The sequence below is a fragment of the Emys orbicularis genome, chromosome 3 (genome assembly GCF_028017835.1).
Source record: "Emys orbicularis isolate rEmyOrb1 chromosome 3, rEmyOrb1.hap1, whole genome shotgun sequence".
NCBI lineage: Eukaryota > Metazoa > Chordata > Testudines > Emydidae > Emys > Emys orbicularis.
Genome location: NC_088685.1, coordinates 31703177 through 31722551, shown reverse-complemented (window position 1 = coordinate 31722551; position 19375 = coordinate 31703177). Strand labels below are relative to the sequence as shown.

General features: G+C 41.5%; 1 protein-coding gene across 1 annotated transcript in view; it reads right to left on the bottom strand.

Annotated features, from left to right (window-relative positions):
- ROCK2 (Rho associated coiled-coil containing protein kinase 2) overlaps positions 1-19375 on the bottom strand; it is a 63213-nt gene that overhangs the window by 31504 nt on the left and 12334 nt on the right. The window contains exons 4-9 of the mRNA XM_065401383.1: positions 11513-11657; positions 4653-4791; positions 2396-2487; positions 1367-1526; positions 698-761; positions 131-142 (exon numbers count right to left, since the gene is read on the bottom strand). Of these exons, the coding sequence (XP_065257455.1) occupies positions 131-142; positions 698-761; positions 1367-1526; positions 2396-2487; positions 4653-4791; positions 11513-11657 (612 nt within the window). The remainder of the gene's footprint in view (positions 1-130; positions 143-697; positions 762-1366; positions 1527-2395; positions 2488-4652; positions 4792-11512; positions 11658-19375) is intronic.

Below are 19375 nucleotides of genomic sequence, written 5' to 3'. Positions count from 1 at the left end.
CTTTTATTCATAAACAAATTAATCTATTGTTAACAGTTTACTGGGATAAACCTTTAAGATATTACTTAATGCTGACAAAAAATAATGTAACTATCTTAATTTCTTTCATGATTCAAAATAATGCACCTACCTCTTTGCTGTCCTATAAAAAGAAGAAAACATTTTTTTAATTGTGAGCATTAAAAAGAAAAAGTACAGGAAACATTTCCTACAAATCTTTTTTTTTTAAAATGGTCTCACCATGCTTAATAAAATTTCAGACTTAGAATATTTTATACTTTGAAGGTTATCGTGGAATCTAATCATGTTTTAATTACAAAAATGTTAAAGAATTTACAAATATTTGTTTTATTAGAACTAATAATATTCTCTACTACAGGAAATACATTTTCAATGGTTGCAGAAATGTATACAAATGTTAATACAACTTTTTTTTATTTCTAAATGAAACTAATACTATATAAACAGAATCCTTTCATCTAAAATTTATACTGCACAATTTCATGTAGTAGTTTGACATTTTCATGTTTACAGATGGAATCTCGGTCAGTAATTATGCAGAAATATTCTAACATTAAGTAATACAAACTAGCTATTCATAACTGGATATTGTTTAAATCCACTGTGCAAGTCTTCTTAACAGACATAGCAAAATAATTTAAACATACATTAATGTTTATTTTAAAAAAGTACTTACCTCATTTTTCCTGGATTGCATGGATTCATTTTCTCTACAAGACTGAGGAGAGTCACTTAGCAACCTGTCGGAAAAAACCCAACTCTTATTCAAGTTTTCAACAACTCTAGCAACCATGTCAATCAACTCATTTTAATCAATTCTCTCAAGTCTTAATCTCTGCTAGGCTATTCTCTGAATGAAGCCATTTTTATTCAGTATGAGTTTTCATTTGAATGTTCTCTTGGCCAAAGTGAATGTTCCGACTTTTTCAGTTCAATACAAGTTTCTAATGTTTAAATGAATACTTACAATAGTTCTGTAATTATTTAGATACAATACACATGACTAATAATGCAAATTCAACATAAATAGTAATGAAAAGAAACAGCCCTAACACAATGTATGCCCTAGTTGTACACTTTTTTCTAAAATTAGCTAATCCAAAAATCCAGTGTATATGCTAGAGCACAACAGCAATTTTATAAATTACTACATAAAAATTAGAAACATCCAAAAATTGGCATATTTTAATAAATCCAACTTAAATTCCACATTTCAAATATTCAACAAGGGACAGAACTATATCAAGTGTAAAATTAGATGTGTGTTTAAAGCAAAAGGAGAGGAATGTAATAAAATAATTTTCAACTATATTTGACAAGATGCACATTAAAATACATCACATACAGATTCTCTCGATAGTAGGTAAATCCTATAAAAGGCAGCTGGTTTCCCACAAAGGCTTTGGGGATTGGAAAGGTTTCCACATCTCCTTTGTCATCCTCAACGTCATCAAAATTACTGCTGTCTATGTCACTGCTAAGCTCAGGTACAACAGGAGCAGCAGCTACAAAGGAAAAAATGGTCAGCTTCATGGTAAGATTCAACATCCTGTTATGGATATATCAACACACTATATAATGAAAGGTAAATATGGCATACACTAATTTAATCAATTAATTTATATTATTTATCACATAGGAGATCCATTAATATCTCTAGATTAATAAAATAATTTTCTTTCTACACCCACATCTGACAAAGTAAATGTTTTGAAATGATCTGTTACCATGCAATACAAAGAAAATAATAAAAAAATCAGTTTGCTGAGGCAGGCAGTTTTTACTGCACAAAACATACATTTTCTAAATCATCCAGATTTAGGTCAGATATTTAATCCCAATTTTAGCTTAACTATATTAAGAAGCTTCAATAAATGCGTCTGATTACAGAAGTTTTGACCAAATGGTAAACTAAAACAACTATATTTTTGCCAGGGGCAATCAAGTTCTATGAACTTAAACTATTCTAAGTGGTAGGTTAGACTGTACTCATACAAACTTATACAACTTCAGGAGGTAAGTAAGTTGGGAAAGTACAACTGACTATGTAGTCATTTGTTAAAATAATAAAAGATCATCAAACTCTGTTGTTCAAACAAATGCTCTCTCTCTATATTTACAGGATGGCAAAAAGAGAAAAAGGGGTATTTATGAACCCATACTGACACATCTTTTACGATAAACAAGAACAACAGTAAGAAAAACAGCTTGAGTCACAAGACCCCTTGAGACACAAAAAATTACTTCACATAACAGTTTTGTACAGTAAGTAATATTTTAAGTGTTTTACATTTTTCATTCCACACTGTTAATCAATAGAAGCTGTTTATGCAAATATTGAACACGTTAAAAATATAAACTACAGTTCACTTACTCTCTCGAATGTTATCCCAGTTCCATTGATCGCTCTTAAAGAAAGGGTGCTGTTTAATTTCTTCTACCCCATTTCTCCCAAGTCGCACCTCCCTAAACATAGCAATTAACCCAATTTCACATTAGAAAAATCAGTACTCCATTTTTGTTAAGTAACTTGTGACTTGCACTTAAGTGCACAGAGACTAAACAAAATTAAGGTTCAAAGAGATATGGGCAGTCAATGTAATTCAGGCTAACTTTGATTAAAATCAACTCATCTGTCGTTTCTCATATTAAAAATGCTCCCAGTTTCTTAGCAGGCACTCTCTCTGCACGTACTAAAATGGCTAGAATTCTGAATCTGCCACGTGTGGAGTAAAACATTTTTCCATCTAGATTTTGTGTAGAAAGGGAGCACACAGGCACAAGTTTTAAATAAAAAAAATTAACTGCAAACTTAGAAAGTCTGCCAAACCACATGACAAACCTTAGGACGCAAATGAAGGGAAGTCTGGCTTAGTACACAGAACGGTTATTCAAAATCCCAGTGAAATAAATATTTCAAAACTTCTATCCTCCTCCCCTAAAAAATAACCCTTACATGCCTTTTGCTTACTTTTACAACGAAGTCACCATGTGGCAACTTTTAGAAGGGACAACAAACTTAGTCTTATATAAAGAATATCTTTTAAGATAGCTCCCAGAACATAAAAACAACTTATGGACTTGAACAAATAGGTCACATGATAGATGTTCATTCCTTCTTGTTACTTTAAGTGCTTCAGTAGTGATGTATACAGAAAGAGGGCATCTGGTTTAAATAAATCCCCCAAGCACACATTTAATATAAACAGGAAGATGTACACACGTGGGGGAAGTACTCCTGGACACTGTTATATTATTAAACTCTTCTAATATATCTCCTCTCCACCTTTCAGTCATCCTAGGTCTTGAACAAGACAAATCCCTACTAAAGCAGCTCTTTCATGAATGGTATTTCTTTAGTTGCATGCAGTCTTGCTCAACAGACCACACAGTCCCTCTTTGAAATACAGAACTAGTACATACCACCAGATACATATTTCTTTATTTAAGTTTTTTTTAGGGTTTCTTTTTTTTTTTTAAATCAATCATTCTACACAGTCAGTTACTGGGCTAGATTCTCCACTGTGGCCAAGCTCTGTTCAGCACTAGGGAGTATGAGGGCACCAGGGAATTAGTTATCCTTCCGATTCTGTACTGTGTAGCTTTTGTGCCCGTTACAGCATCTCCTAGACTGTCCTAGTGTATGGTATTGGAGGATGAGCATAACAAAGCATAGGTGAGAGGGAGGTGGAGATGGCTGGGGGGCAAGAACAAGCTACATCAGCTTAATACCAGTGAGGAGTTCTACTACACAAGAGGCGATCTCATCTGGCAGTTTACATCCAGAATCATTCCCCTTTCTGGGGAATTAGCTATGCTTGTAAATTCTTACCTCAAAAATGGGTTTAAATAAGCATATGAATCTCTTCTAAGAAAACTGGAATAACTCTCTGCATAAAATTCTCTATTTGTGATAATGTATTTGTTTTCATTATTATTTACTGAGCGTTGATGACATGCTCAGCGCTTAATGAATGCAAGACAAGTTGGTCCCTGCCTCAAGGAACTCACAATGTATTTCAAACATTGTTATTGTATTTTGGATCTTGTTTGAATGGCACTAGGAAATATTTTCTTGGCAGCAATTTTGAATTCTTAGGAAGAGTGTAGACAATGTAGTTATTGCCAGAAGTACTCATAAAAACACTAGTTTTAGTTAAACATAACACAGAGCTTGCAAAACAGCCAGCCACTAGAAAGCAGGAGATAATGTTAATTTCTCACAAAATGAGGCCAGGTCTACACTAACTCCCCAATTCGAACTAAGGTACGCAACTTCAGCTACATGAATAACGTAGCTGAAGTTCGAAGTACCTTAGTTCGAACTTACCTCGGTCCACACGCGGCAGGCAGGCTCCCCCGTCGACTCCGCGGTACTCCTCTCGTCTAGCTGGAGTACCGCAGTCGACGGCGAGCACTTCCTGGTTCGACTTATCGCGTCCAGACAAGACGCAATAAGTCGAACCCAGAAGTTCGATCGCTCGCCGCCGAACTACCGGGTAAGTGTAGACCTACCCTGAGAATGATTTAGATAGCACAATTAAGGGGAAGGAATCCATTGTTCTAGGATACCATAAGTGTGTTTGCACCCACTATAAGAGAGATTGTACAAATGTAGTAGACACACCTACCTGTCAGTTAAAAAGTCACAGATGAGGTTCTTTGCATGCTTAGAGATTTCCACATCATCTGGGAAACTTAATGAATTCTTGTGATCCATGATTTTACTATACGTTCCTACCAAGGAGTCTGCATAAAATGGAGTGTCTCCTAAAATAAAACATGCATAAATGTTAAGATTTAAAATTTAAAATTTAAGTATTTTAAGATAAACAGAGAAAGAAGAAAGCAGACCTATAAATTATAAAGTTCAGGCTTATTCTGAAAAATGGCTCTATAAAAATGGGATTGGTTGATCCATGTTCACTGTATCTTATTTTTTTTTAAACCACATGTACTCTGTTTAGGGTGAAAAAAGTTTTCGTTGTAAATACCCGCACTACAAACTAAGCCTATGCCCAGGGAAATCAAGCTAGGATATTTCCACCATCATTACTGAAGTTTCCACACACGAAAACAGATCTATGATACTCATACAGTGTCTTTCAATTATGCCCTCAGTGACACCTTTGTAAATCCACTAATTTCAAGGGGCTTGGATAGGAGTAATTGATTGGAACCATTAAACACTTCGGTTGATGCATGTTATGGAATAGAATTCACAATTAACTCTTAGTGGGATCAGTTCTGCACTTCTAAGAAGAACAGACAGCAATCAAAATGTATTTATCACCAAAGTGATCAGCTAACACACGTAATATGCAAAAAGAACAGATCCATTGACCAACAAGCGGCCATTTTTACATAATTCTGTTTCAGAGTTGAAACACACTTTAATGAAAAAGAAACCTGAAGAATATGTTTAGTGACCAAGTTACCTATTTTGTCCATCAGGAGAAAAACATTCAGCAGGAAAAAAAAAAAGCATTCTGGTTATCAGCAATTAGAACATTTTCACCATGTGGAAAGTTTATTAGTCTCTACAAACTAATACACAGAAGCCATTTTGCTCTTGAGGAGGATATAAAAGAGAAGAACCAACACAAGTAGGCTTCAAGAAAGAGAACAAGTTAGCATGTACATTAGTGTCAATTAAACTCTCAGACTCTGCTGTGACCTCCCAACTAGTCCTAGTTTGGTTCCTACAGAAATCATCTATCAGATGCACAGATTCCATGGTCTACCAATGCTCCCTCCGTCTTCACCCTAAAAGGGTCGCTCTCCACTTTTCTCTTCAGCACCATCATAAAAGGCTCCTATCAAGGCCATTCATCACCACCCTAGTATCCCCTCAACTAAGGCAATCCCTCTCTTGGCAGCCCAGTTCTCTGCTTTCCAACTAGTACTTCAGCTTTGCATCTAATGTACAATAAAATGTAGTACAATTTCATTTGGTGTAGCACAGGGGTCGGCAACCTTTCAGAAGTGGTGTGCCGAGTCTGCATTTATTCACTCTAATTTAAGGTTTTGCGTGCCAGTAATACATTTTAACATTTTTTAGAAGGTCTCTTTCTATAAGTCTATAATATATAACTAAACTATTGTTGTATGTAAAGTAAATAAGATTTTTAAAATGTTTAAGAAGCTTCATTTAAAATTAAATTAAAATGCAGAGCCCCCCGGACCAGGACCCGGGCAGTGTGAGTGCCACTGAAAATCAGTTCGCGTGCCGCCTTCGGCACGCGTGCCATCGGTTGCCTACCCCTGGTGTAGCACCTTTCATATAAACTGTATCCCAAAATGCTCTACAGCCTTATTTTAAATATATATTAAAATTAACTCAGAAGCAGAACTATTAAGAAGTGAAGCCAAGAGAGAACAGATATTTTCAGCTGAAATTTGAAATAAGGAAATCAACAAGACCAGGAGATTCAACAGCTATTCCTGACTGCAAGAGCTGCAAAGGATTGTGTTAAAAAAAAAAAAAAAAAAAAAAAAAAAAAAAGTGTCCAGAGTTATATTAGCAGAAGGAATGGAAGGCAATAGAAAGAACGATTGTTTGACAAACTGAAGCAAGTCTGCTGCAGTGTTCCCTCTAATTTTTCTCACCCATGTGCAGAATGAATTTTGTTATGTGCACCAATATGGAGGTGATGTGTGACACGTCACCTTCATATTGGTGCACATAACAAAATTCATGTGGTGGGGGTGGGGCCGAGAGGTTCGGCGTGTGGGAGGGGGCTCAGAGCTGGGGCAGAGGGTTGGGGTGCGGGCTCTGGGGTGGGGCCGGGATGAGGAGTTTGGGGTGCAAGAGAGTGCTCCAGGGCTATGGCGGGGAGAGAGGACTCCCCCCAGTTCTCTCTCCCCACAGCATCTGCGGGGGTGGGGGCGCGGCAGGTTGGGGGCCGAGCTAGGTTGGGGGAGGGGCACCTCTTCCCTGGCCGCAGCAGGTCCGGGGCTGGGCTGGGACTAGGGGAGGGACACCCCTCCTCTGGCTATGGCAGGTCCCAGCTGGGCGGGTTCCCGGAGTGCCTGCGCGGCACTAAATAGGCTGCTGTGCGGCCGCACAGCTTACAGAGAACTTAGGTCTACTGAGGTATTTAAAACGGAAAAGGTAATTTTGAACTGGATCCTAAAATTAATGAGGTAGCATTGGAGTGGTTTTAAGATGGGGATGATATAGCTGAACTTTGTGTGTGTGAGAAGACAAGCAGCTTGTCTGCATATCCTTGATGGGACTTGGTGATGAAAAGAAGCAATCTGCAATAGTCCAAGTAAGAAGAGAGGAAAGCATGGATGCGGACTTCAGTGAAGTTGGACTTTAGGCAGTATTGTACATGGGCAATGTTGCTGAAATGTTGAGAAGAATATTCACAAATAACATAGATGCAGGAGGAGTAAATCAGAGATAAGCAAGACGTCAATTATATGTATTGTCGGGTTCAAGTCAAAGAGGCAGATTGATGATGCTCTTATTTAAGAGAAAACACTTATATGTGTAAACATTTAGTTGAATGAAGTTGAGCCACAGCTCAGTATAAGGAGAGAGCGTGCACAAGCAGGAGTCATTGAAAGGTATCAAAAGGTAGACATAGTTGAGTATCATGACTGTAAAGTAGTTAAAGGCTGAAATAAGATGTCTGAGGAGAAAGTAGATGGAAAAAGCAAACTGATAACCAAACTATTGTGAGATACAAAGGAGCAGGAGAGATGGAGCAGTCATCAGCACCCAAAAAAGACTGGTTGTACAAATAACAGTGGATCCAGGACAGGAGGGGAAAAGGGAGGCTCATGTAACTACCATATGAAGGTAATGCTGGGAGACAAAATGATCCACACTGTCAAAGCCTTAACTAAGGTCATGAAGAATGAACAGAGAAAAGGAAATATCAGCAGTAAGGCCGGAGGAACTATAACCAGGTTAAAACCTAAACAGAAACAGTTACCTCATTCCCAGGAGAGGAGATGGGAGAATGGGAAAAATCTAAGGGGAAAAAGGAGTTCAGAAGAGCTGGCAGTTTATCAAGGAGACAATATTAAAGGAACAACTGCAAACTATCCTGATATGAAGGAAAGATATTAAGAAGCCAATACAGCTGCATCAGGAGCTCTTCAATTACTTGAAAACCAAAAAGGAAACCTACAAGAAATAGAAACATGGACACATTGCCAAGGATGAGTACAAAAGAATAGCACAAGCATGTAGGGACAAAATACAGAAAGGCTAAGGCACAAAATGAGTTACACCTAACAAGGGACATATAAGGCAATAAAAAAGAAAGATGAAAGAAAGTGAAGGTCTACTACGTAGCAGGGAAGAAGAGATAATAATGGACACCACCAAGAAGGCTGAGACGTTTAATGCCTATTTTGTTTCAGTCTTCTCTAAGGCCAGGTCTACACCCAGCCGCTAGTTCGGCGGCTGGGAATCGAAGTTCTGGGTTCGATTTATCGCGTCTGGTCTGGACGCGATAAATCGATCCCGGAAGCGCTCGCCGTCGACTGCGGTACTCCAGCTCGGCGAGAGGAGTACCGCGGAGTCGACGGGGAGCCTGCCTGCCGCGTGTGTACCGCGTCTGAACCGCGGTAAGTTCGAACTAAGGTATGTCGACTTCAGCTACGTTATTCACGTAGCTGAAGTTGCGTACCTTAGTTCGAATTTGGGGGGTAGTGTAGACCAGGCCTCAGAAAGAGAATTGTATCCAGACGCTTAATACAATTAATATTAACAAGGGGGGAGGGGCACAAACCATAGGGAAATTAAAAGTTAAAGAATATTTAGATAAGTCAGATATATTCAAGTGGGCAGACTTTAATAAAATTCACACTAAGATGCTTAAGCCTTAAAGTAATAGCTGAAGCAATCCTGGAACCATTAGTGATTGTCTTAGAGCGCTCATAGGGTATGTCTACACTGCAATTAGACACTTGCAGCTGGCCCTCGTCAGTTGACTCGGGCTCCCGGGACTTGGACTGTGGGGCTGTTTAATTGTGGTGTAGACGTTCTGGCTTGAGCTGCAGCCTGAGCTCTGGGACCCTCCAACCTCGCAAGGCCCTAGACTCTGGGTTCCAGCCCAAACCCAGATGTCTACACCGAAATTAAACAGCCCCGCAAGCCAGAGTCAGCTGGCACGGGCCAGCTGCAGGTTTTCAATTGCAGTGGAGACATAACCATAGAGGAAGGGTGAGGTCCCAGAGGACTGGAGAAGGGCAAACATAGTACCTATCTTCAAAAAGGAGAACAAAGAGGACCCAGGTAATAATAGACCAGTCAAACTAACTATGATACCTGGAAAGATACTGGAGCAAATTATTCAACAATTTATAAGCACCTAGAGGATAATAAAGTGATAAGTATTAGCCAACATGGATTTGTCAAGAACAAATCATACCAACCCAGTTTCCTTCTTTGATAGGGCTAGTGGACGGAGGGGATTTTAGTAAAGCTTTTGACACCATCCCAAATTACAGTCTTATAAGCAAACTAGGGAAATGTGGTCTAGATCAAATTGTTGAAAGGTAGGTGCACAACTGGTTGAAAGACCAAGATATCAGTGGTTTCCTGTCACACTGGGAGGACTTATCTAGTGGGGTCCTACCGGGTGTTTCCTGGTCTAGTACTATTCAATAGTTTCATTAATGAATTGGAGAAAGGAGTGAAGAGGATGCTTATAAAATCTGCAGAAGACACCATGCTAGGAGGGGTTGCAAGCACTTTTGAATTCTAATCCTATCCTCCAAACAATCTGGATAAATTGGATAATTGGTCTGAAACCAACAGGATGAAATTCAATAAAGACAATTCAAAGTACTACACTTAGAAAGGAATAATCAAATGCACAAATACAAAATGGGAAATAATTGGCTAGGCAGTTGTACTGCAGAAAAAGATCTCAGGGTTATAGTGGATCACAAATTGAATACAAGTCAACAATGTGATGCAGCTGTAAAAAGAAGGCTAATGTCATTCTGGGATGCATTAACAGGAGTGTCATACGGAAGACACGGGAGGTAACTGTCCTGCTCTACTCAGCACAGATGAAGCCTCAGACGGACTACTGTGTCCAGTTTTGGGTGCCACACAAAGAAGGATTTGGACAAATTCTAGAGTGTCCAGAGGAGAGCAGCAAAAATGATAAAAGGTTTATAAAACCTGACTTATGAGGAAAGGGTAAAAAAAACTGGCATGTTTTCTTCTTCAGAAAATAAGACTGAGGAATCTGATAACAGTCTTCAAATACGTTATGGGCTGTTATATAAAGGATGGTGATCAACTGTTCTCCATGTCCACTGAAAGTAGGACAAGAAGTAATCAGATTAATCTGCAGCAAGGGAGATTTAGGTTAGATATTAGGAAAAACTCTCTCACTATCAGGGTGGTTAAGTACTAGAATAGGTTAACAAGGGATGTTGTTGAAACTCAGTCATTAGAAAATTTTAATGACAGGTTAGACAAATGCCTGTCATGGATGGTCCAGGTAAACTTGGTCCTGACTCTGTGCAGGGAGAATTTCGAGGTCCCTTTCAACCCTATACTTCTATGGTTCCAAGAGAGACACTGAGACAAACAGGAAAGAAGCAAAGAAGAGAAAAGCATGCAGAAGAGAAGGAAATGAGGTTGAGGAATAAGAGGGGGGGGAAATTAATAGAGATGGAGAAACGTGGTAATTAGAAGCATCACAGACAAGATGGGCCATAGGAGAGGAAAATATATACAAACCATGAAGTATCATTAATTCTCCCAATTGAAACCCCAGATTATAGAAAAGACTGAGCTAGTGAGCCCCTCAACGATAAAAACTCAGACTCTCAAAATACTGGTGTTCCCCACATTTCATTTGATAATGTACTGGAGGAGAGAAAAGAGGTCCCAACCACAAAATAGAAATGAAAATGACGTTCTGTCATGGCACTACAGGACAGACTTAACACCTTAACTATTAAAGTACATTGATTAAATTGTTCCCGGGATGCAACTTACTAATTAGCCTTCATAAGTCAAATTCACTTCATCCTCAGAGGAACTAACGTTTCAATGACTGCAGACTTGGGAGGAGCTTTCCTGCCCCCAGAACCTTAGAAACATATCTGTTCCTGCAGTGTTCCCAGAACATGCTGGTATGGATAGTGAGTAATCATGCTCAGTTCCAGACTCCTCACCAGTGCTCTGATATTAGACTACAAGGTTGGTTTACAACCTTGGATGGCTAGGATCCTCTATAATGGCTCTAATATTCAAATACATTACATGCCCTAATGGTCCAGTGCTTTACAATGGGAAATCCTGATTGGAGAGTACAAGAATTAGCCAAAAGCAGAAGCAATCACAGGCTGAACTGTCTTGATGCACCCATATGTCTTACTTGTTGCTATATAAGGATAACTGAATCATAAAAGCTCTTGAATAGAAGTTTCCAGAAGAGAGAGAGAGAGAGAGAGAGAGTGTGTGTGTGTGTGTGTGTGTGAATTAATGAATTAAATTATTACTCACCAACAAGCATCTCAAAGAGAAAAACTCCTACAGACCACCAATCACACTCCCGTCCATAGCAGCCATCACCTCCTTGTGACTTCAAGACTTCAGGCGATATGTAGTCAGGTGTTCCAACAGCTGTATCACAGCGCACCATACCAGTCTACGTAATTGCAAAAAATTGCAAGTAATAATCCACTTAATTGAAACAATACAATAAACAAAAAACAACAAGGAGTCTGGTGGCACCTTAAAGACTAACAGATAGTGCTTCGCCAAAATTAAAATTAACCCATTTATGTTATTTTGAGAAAAACATGTCCAAAAGTAAGTAGTTTGGGAAACATTTAAGGCCTTCAAAAGTTCCTATTCCAGAAGTGCTTTCTGACAAAATGACTATTCCTGGTAACTCCTATTATTTCTTTTTTAAAGCATATTTCAAGATTGAAAAAAAAATTAAAAAGGAAATGTGACTTAGCCTAGGTTCCACCAGTATTAACAAAGCTGAGCATGCATACTATGGGATCAGGCCCACTGAAGTCGATGACTCAAATGACTTCAATGGGCTTTGGATTAGGCCCTAAAAGAGCAGACCAATACAGACACAACTTTTTTTTGGTTAGGCACTAAGTCCAGTTGGGGGCTGAGTTTTTTGGTCTTGTTTTGTTTTTATTTTAATGCTTGAGACCAATATAAATTAAAGGAAAAGCTATTTTGGAAGAATGGGACGGTTAAGCTCTACAAGAAAATACAATTTTTAAAGCCAAGCACAGGTTTTATCCCTAAAAACACTTGCTAGTACCTCATTAATTTAGCAACATAAAGGCCCTGACTATCCATACTCCTTGCTCCTAGCTGAACAATCAATAAAAGTAGAGTCAATGTCAGGTCTGCTAGCACACTGGTTCAAAGTGATACGAGTTCAACTTCCCTAAATTCAAGCTTCAACTAGGTTTATTCCAGTAAATCCAGATTTGCTGAGGCCTGCCAAGCTCCCCGCCCCCCTGGAGTTATTTTCTTCTTCGAGTGCTTGTTCATGTCGAATCCAGTCAGGTGACTTCCAAGCTCTACCCCGGAGGTGGAGTCGGCGTTAAGGAATTGGATAATGCTGGACAATGCTGACTGGAGCACCGCTCTGCCGAAAGCTGCATCATCTCTAGTGTGCTGTGTGATGGCATAGTGAGAGGTGAACGTATGCACTGAGGACCAAGTAGCTGCCCTACAGATTTCCTGTATCGGGACGTGGGCCAGGAACGCAGCTGATGACGCCTGTGCCCTTGTGGAATGACCCTCCACTCCAGACGTCTATACCACTCATCCTGGAGTACCTTCTGCACTTCAACCAACAAAGCCTGGCAGCGTCATCCAGCAAGGTACACCTTGCTGCTATCTCAGCCTTCCGTCCGGGCACGTCTGGATGCTCCATATTCGCTAACCCTATGGTAGAACATTTCCTTAAGGGACTGGAACGGATATATCCTCGGGTTAGACAGTCTCTTCCAGCACGGGACATTAACTTGATCCTCTCCAGATTAATGGGATCCCCAATTCGAACCGCTGGTGACTTGCTCCCTTCTCTACTTGTCATGGAAAGTAGCCTTTCTGGTCACCATCACATCAGCCAGGAGAGTATCAGCGTTAAAGGCCCTTACCTCCGATCCATCCTACACGGTCTTCCACAAGGACAAGGTGCAACTCAGACCTCACACGGCCTTTCTTCCTAAGGTAGTGTCACAATTCCATAGTAGTCAAGACATTTTTCTACCTGTCTTCTATCCCAAGCCCTACAACAGTACCCAAGAGCAAAGGCTGCAGACAAAACCAGGAGCCCTTTAAAAAATAAACGTAGCATAAAAAATGGTTACTGACCTTCCATAACTGTTGCTCTTCAAGATGTGATGCTTACGTCCATTCCACATGAGGTGTGTGCACGCCGCGTGCACCATTGCTGGAGATTTTTCCCTCAGTGGTATCCATCGGGTCAGCTCCAGTGCCTTCTGGTGCCCCACGCTTATGAGCCAGTATAAGGGGCGCCGCCAACTCCGCACCTTCTCAGTTTCTTCTTGCCAGTTAACTCTGACAGAAGGGTAGGAGGATGGATGATGGAATGAATATGAGCAATACATCTCAAAGAACAATAGTTATGGAAGGTCAGTAACCGTTTTCTCTTCTTTGAGTGCCGGTTCACGTCCGTTCCACGTTTGGTGACTCACGAGCAGTACCCAAGGCAGTGGGCTCGGAGTTCATGCAGAAGAGGACTGCAACTCTGCTCTCCTGAACCTCACGTCCTCACAAGACTGTTGGGTGATGGCGTTGTGGGATGAGAAGGTATGCATTGATGACCAGGTTGCAGCCCTGCAGATGGATTGGATTGCTTTCAGCAATCGCAAATACAGGAGGTTATCCAGGATGATATTCTCTGGGCTGAAACTGGTAGGCCTTTCATCCTCTCTGTGATTGCCACAAAAGAATTGTGTGAATCTGTGGAACAGTTTAGTCCTCTCAAGGTAGAAGGCGAGGAGATGCCTAACATCCAATGAGTGAAGCCACTGATCTTCTGAATTCTTGTGAGGCTTCGCGAAGAAGACTGGCAGTAAAATGGCCTGGTTGCGATGGAACAGCAAAACTTTGGCAGGAAGGCTGAATGGGGGTGCAGCTGGACCTTGTTCTTGAAGAACAAGGTGTACGGTGGTTTTAATGTCAGGGCCCTGATTTCAAGAGACCCATCTGGCTGAGGTAAACACTACCAGGAAGGTGACCTTCCAGGAGAGAAGCAACAGAAAGCACAATGCTAGCGGCTCAAAGGGAGGGCCCGTGAGTTTTGATAGGATCAGGTTTAAATCCCATGGGGGGGATCAATTTGCAATCCTGAGGGTAAAGTCTCTCCAATTCCTTAAGAAAAAGAATGGTCATCTCGTGAGGAAAAAAATGACTTACCGCCCACTGGCGGGTGGAAAGTCGAAATTGCTGCTTGATGCACCTTGACAGATGTGAAGGTTAGACCTTGTTGTTTTAGATGGAGAAAGTAATCCAGAACACACTGAAGGGAAGACAGAGTCGGAGAGAGGCCCCATTTGGGACGACCATATTGAGAAATGCTTCCATTTCGTGAGGTAGGTATCCCTAGTGGACGACTTCCTACTACTCAGAAGGACCTGTCGAACTTGTTCCGAACAGGCTTGTTCCATCAGGTTCAGCCATATAACTTCCATGCAGTCAGGTGAAGGGACCCGAGGTTCAGGTGGAGTACATGGCTGATCTTGTGAGATCAGGTCCAGACAGAGTGGGAGCAGTAGCGGGGGTACTAATCTATGAGTTGAGGGGTGAAAACATTATCTGATAAGTCTAGCAGTGTGCCAAATCAGTGTTCGTGCGGCCATGCCAGGGCTATAAGAATAACTCTCACCATGTCTCGCTTGATTTTCAGAAGCACCTTGTGAATCAGAGGAACTGGTAGAAATGCGTAGAATAAGAGCTCTGTCCATGGAAGCAGGAAGGCATGGGAGCCCAGACTATGCCCAATGCAGTGAGCAAAACTGATGGCATTTCCAGTTCTGCTTGGCTGCAAACTGGTCAACCTAGAGAGATTCCCCACCTTTGAAAGATGAACCTGATGACCTCTGGGTGAAGGGACCACTCATGATGAGAGTAGAAATATCTGCTGAGGTAGTCTGCCAGGGCATTCTGGGCTTCCAGAAGATGAGAAGCCTTGAGGTGGATGGAGTCCTTCATGCAGAAGTCCCATAGACAGATGGCCTCCTGACACAAGGCGGAGGAGCATGCTCCTTCCTGCTTACTGATGGAGAACATGGCTATGGTGCCGTCAGTACCTGCACTACCTTGCCTGCGATCTGGGGAAGGAACGCTTGGCAAGCCAAGCAGACAGCTCTGAGCTTCCAGACATTTATGTGCAAGGAGAGTTCTTACTAGGACCACAAGCCCTGAGTTAATCAAGGTGGGCCCCCCAACCTAGGTCTGAAGCGTCCGAAACTAGAGACACTGATGGCTGGAGGGTGACAAAGGGAACGTCCGCCATTACCATCCGGGGGTCCTTCCACCAGTCAAGGGAGACAAGGACTGGGGCTCGACAGCAAACACAGAGTCCAAGTAGTGACTGTTCAGAGAGTACATTGAAGCTAACCACGTCTGCAGAGGCCTGAGGCACAGCCTTGTGTGCCATAGCATGTAAGTGTACGCGGCCATGTGTCCCAGTAGCTTGAGGAAAACCCAGGCTATTGTGATCAGTTAAGCCATGACCTTGGATGTCAGGTCCGACAAAGTCTGGAATCACGCCCTTGGAAGGAAGGCTCTGGCCTGAGTTGAGTCGAGCACTGCCACGATAAACTCTATTCTCTGTACTGGAATGAGTCGACTTCTGTTTGTTTACCAACAGGCCCAGAGCTTGGAAGGTGGCTTGGACCAGGCTGATGCTTTTCTTTACTTCAGCCTCTGAATGACCCTTGATCAGCCAGTTGTTGAGATATGGGTAGACTTGAACGCCTCGCCTTCTGAGAAAGGCAGCTACCACCGCCATGCCTTTCGTAAAAACCCAGGAGGCTGAGGACTGGCCAAAAGGGAAAATGGTGAATTGGTAAGGAGTCTGGTTTATAATAAATCTGACAAATCTTCTGTGGCCATGGAAGATAGAAATGTGAAAATAAGCGTCCTTCAAGTTGAGGGCCCCTGGAGGGAGGGAATGATTGAGGCCAGGGAGACCAAGCGGAACCTTAGTTTCTTGAGATAATTGTTGAGGCGATGCAGGTCCAGGATGGGGAAAAAGCCCCGGGGCCTTTGGGATTAGGAAATATCGTGAGTAATACTTTTTCCCTCTCAATTTTCGAGGTACCTCTTTCCACAGCCCCCACCGGTAAGAGGATCTGCAGCTCCTGGAGTAGGAGTTGCTTGTGAGAAGGGTCACTGAAGAGGGACAGGGATGAGGGGTGGGAGAGAGGAATGGATGAAAACTGCAGGGTATAACCATACACCACTGTACTTAGCACCCAGTGGCCTGATGTGATGTGGGACCATGCCGAACTGAAGTGGGAGTCAGTCCAAAAACACAGGAGGAGCAAGGATCTGAGGCGGAAACTGGTATAGCGCCCTCGGGCACACCTTTTAAAAGCCTGCTTGGGTCCACCAGAGTAGCTATGCGATCCCGGCAGTGAGGTTGAGGTGGATGGGAGCAACTGATGGCGCTTGTAACCTCTGCTCTTTCTTTTGTACAGGTCCTGTCTCAGTGGTAGAGCCGAGAAGTGGGCTGGCTGTTGAAGCCATACCTCTCCAAAGTGGGAGGGAGAAAAGATGGGGTCTGCCACAGGGCTCTGACCAGACCCATTACCACCTTGTTAATGGGTAGGGCCGCCTTAAATGGTGCTGCTGCATCTAGAAAGTCAATGAGGCTGAAAGAGAATTCCTAGAGCTCCTCAATCTCTAGCCCCAGGTTAGCTGCTACCCGCTTCAGAAACTCCTGATGGGCTCTAAAGTCACCTTGCGGCAGTGAGCCACTCAGTCCCGAGATGTCCTCATCTGCGGAGGAGGAGGAAGAAGAGGCCTCTACTGGAAGGTCAGGGCTGTTTTCTCGTCTTCAGTTTTAATTACCTCCATGTGGCCCACGTCTTGTGCATCAGTACTGGGAGTCGGTGTCCAGTGCCGAGCGGAGTGAAGCGGGATCCCGCCCCTCAGAAGCAACCGAGTATGACAGGTGAGAAGACGGACATGGTACGGAGGGAAACCCCCATGGATTTCTGAATGGCCATTGCATAGGCCATTGTCCACCTGGCCAGGTATTGGTGGGGAGACCTGCACTGAGGTCCAGCAGCACATAGGGCAGGTACCAGTGGTGGCTCTTGCGCTGGGTGTAGGGCTCCACCTAAGACTCAGACGACGAGTCCTCCCGAGGTGACCAAGGGGAGTGGTACTCCTCACTTCCGCCATCTGGTGCCGAAGGTCCGGAGACCAGTGGCTGAAGCAAGAGGAGTTATTCCAGTAACCATCAGGGGCGGTAAGAAGAAACTGAGTGGGTGTGGGGCCAGTGGCGCCCCGTATACCACCACACAGAGGGTGCTAGAGTCAACCTGACGGATATCACTGAGGGAAAAATCTCCAGCAATAGTCCATGCTGTGCGCACGCACCTAACATGGTATGGGTATGGGTATGAGCAAGCACTTGAAGAAAAACAAGTTAAGGGTTCATATTAAGCAGATCAAATACTATTTTTTACCTTATTTCAATTAAAAGTAAAACGAGGCCCATTATCACATTAAGTTTAGTCTCAGACGACTAAACAAATTTGGCTTACTGCAAGCAAAGTGTCAGTCAGGGTTCTGAATATCTATACAGGGAAAGGATCAGAGAATCTGTTCAGAGAATGGGAACCTGGAAAGCCTTACAGAATTTGTACAATGAAAGATGCAAAGCCCGAAGACATAAGCCACCTAATATGTAGCCTAATAATATCAGTACAGATAGGGTGGTCCAATCGGACATTTACTGCTACAAGGTTCCATTATATTTATTTATTTATTTGGATTTAACATTTAAAAGAATACTTATTCAAAAGCACCCTGAAAATAATTAGACTTACAGTAACAACCTGGCAACATATATAACTAATATAAAAATAAATTAACTCTGCCAGTCAGCAGCCTTAATAATCAAAGTAAGTGTACGTAAGCCATGGCGGTCCCAGGATATTAGAGAGACAAGGTGGGTGAGGTAATATCTTTTAGTGGACCAACTGCTGAAGTTGGTCCATTAAAAGATATTACCTCCGCCATCTTGTCTCCCAAATAATCAAATTAAGATAAACAATCCATCTACCTGTGGAATAGAATCACTGTGGCATTAACAAAATGAAGTAACTAAATGATACTAGAAATGAAGACTATTACATTTCTCAATAAGCTTATAAAATACCATATGAGGAAAAAAGACACCAGTATTTCAGAGTACATTTGCAGTTACTATAAAAGGGTATTACTCAAAAATATATTACAAAAAAAAAATACTGGAGAAAAGAAGTTAAATAGGTTGCAAAGGAAGAAGAACCTATTTTGTATAAGTAATATATGCAAATTCTAGCACAACATAGCAGAAGAAAGCAGTAAAGTAGTATCCTTCAGGCCAAAATAAACTCCTGTTAAGTCAAAGCTGATAAAACAAAGGAACACCAATATTAAAATATTAGAGAAACATTTTAAAATGAAGGGTAATGAACATAACACTTGTGCATTCACACAAAGTTCATGACAACTTACGGTACCTTTGTAGAGTAAAACACAATGGGGGGGGGAATATGTGTAATTACAGAGTAATTTCACTGTTTACTTTTTACTCTTCACTTAACAAGAACAAAGTGTAAACTGAAAAATACAGAAGATTTTAAAAGTCTGCTTTAAAATGTTAGTAGTAGTCCAAATAAGGCTTTTTTTATAGCCATATGAGTTTATCTTGAAACTATCACATTAAAGAATGTGGTCCATTAGGCAGTACATTTTAACATGTGGGCAATGAAAAAATAGAATATTTTGAATACTAGCAATAAGCAGTCCCAATCAGTGCATCACACTTCATTAGTCACTTTACTTTAATCTAAATTTTTAAGTTGAAAACCACTAGGGGGTGCTGTCGGAGCAATTATATATAGTAATGAATGTATGGGACTATGTAAATTGTTGCCTCTTCAGTAACAATTTCATTTATACCAAAGTGTCAGTTTATAAACTGCTCCAAGGTTACTAATGTTGAAATTAGGAGTTGTCTCATGAGCTGTTCAAACATTTGGCTAAAGAATGAACACACAGAAATTCATAAACATACATGCTCCCAGAAATAACAAAAAGTAGGTCTCTTTCCTTTGTCGCCATCCCAGAATAGTTTAT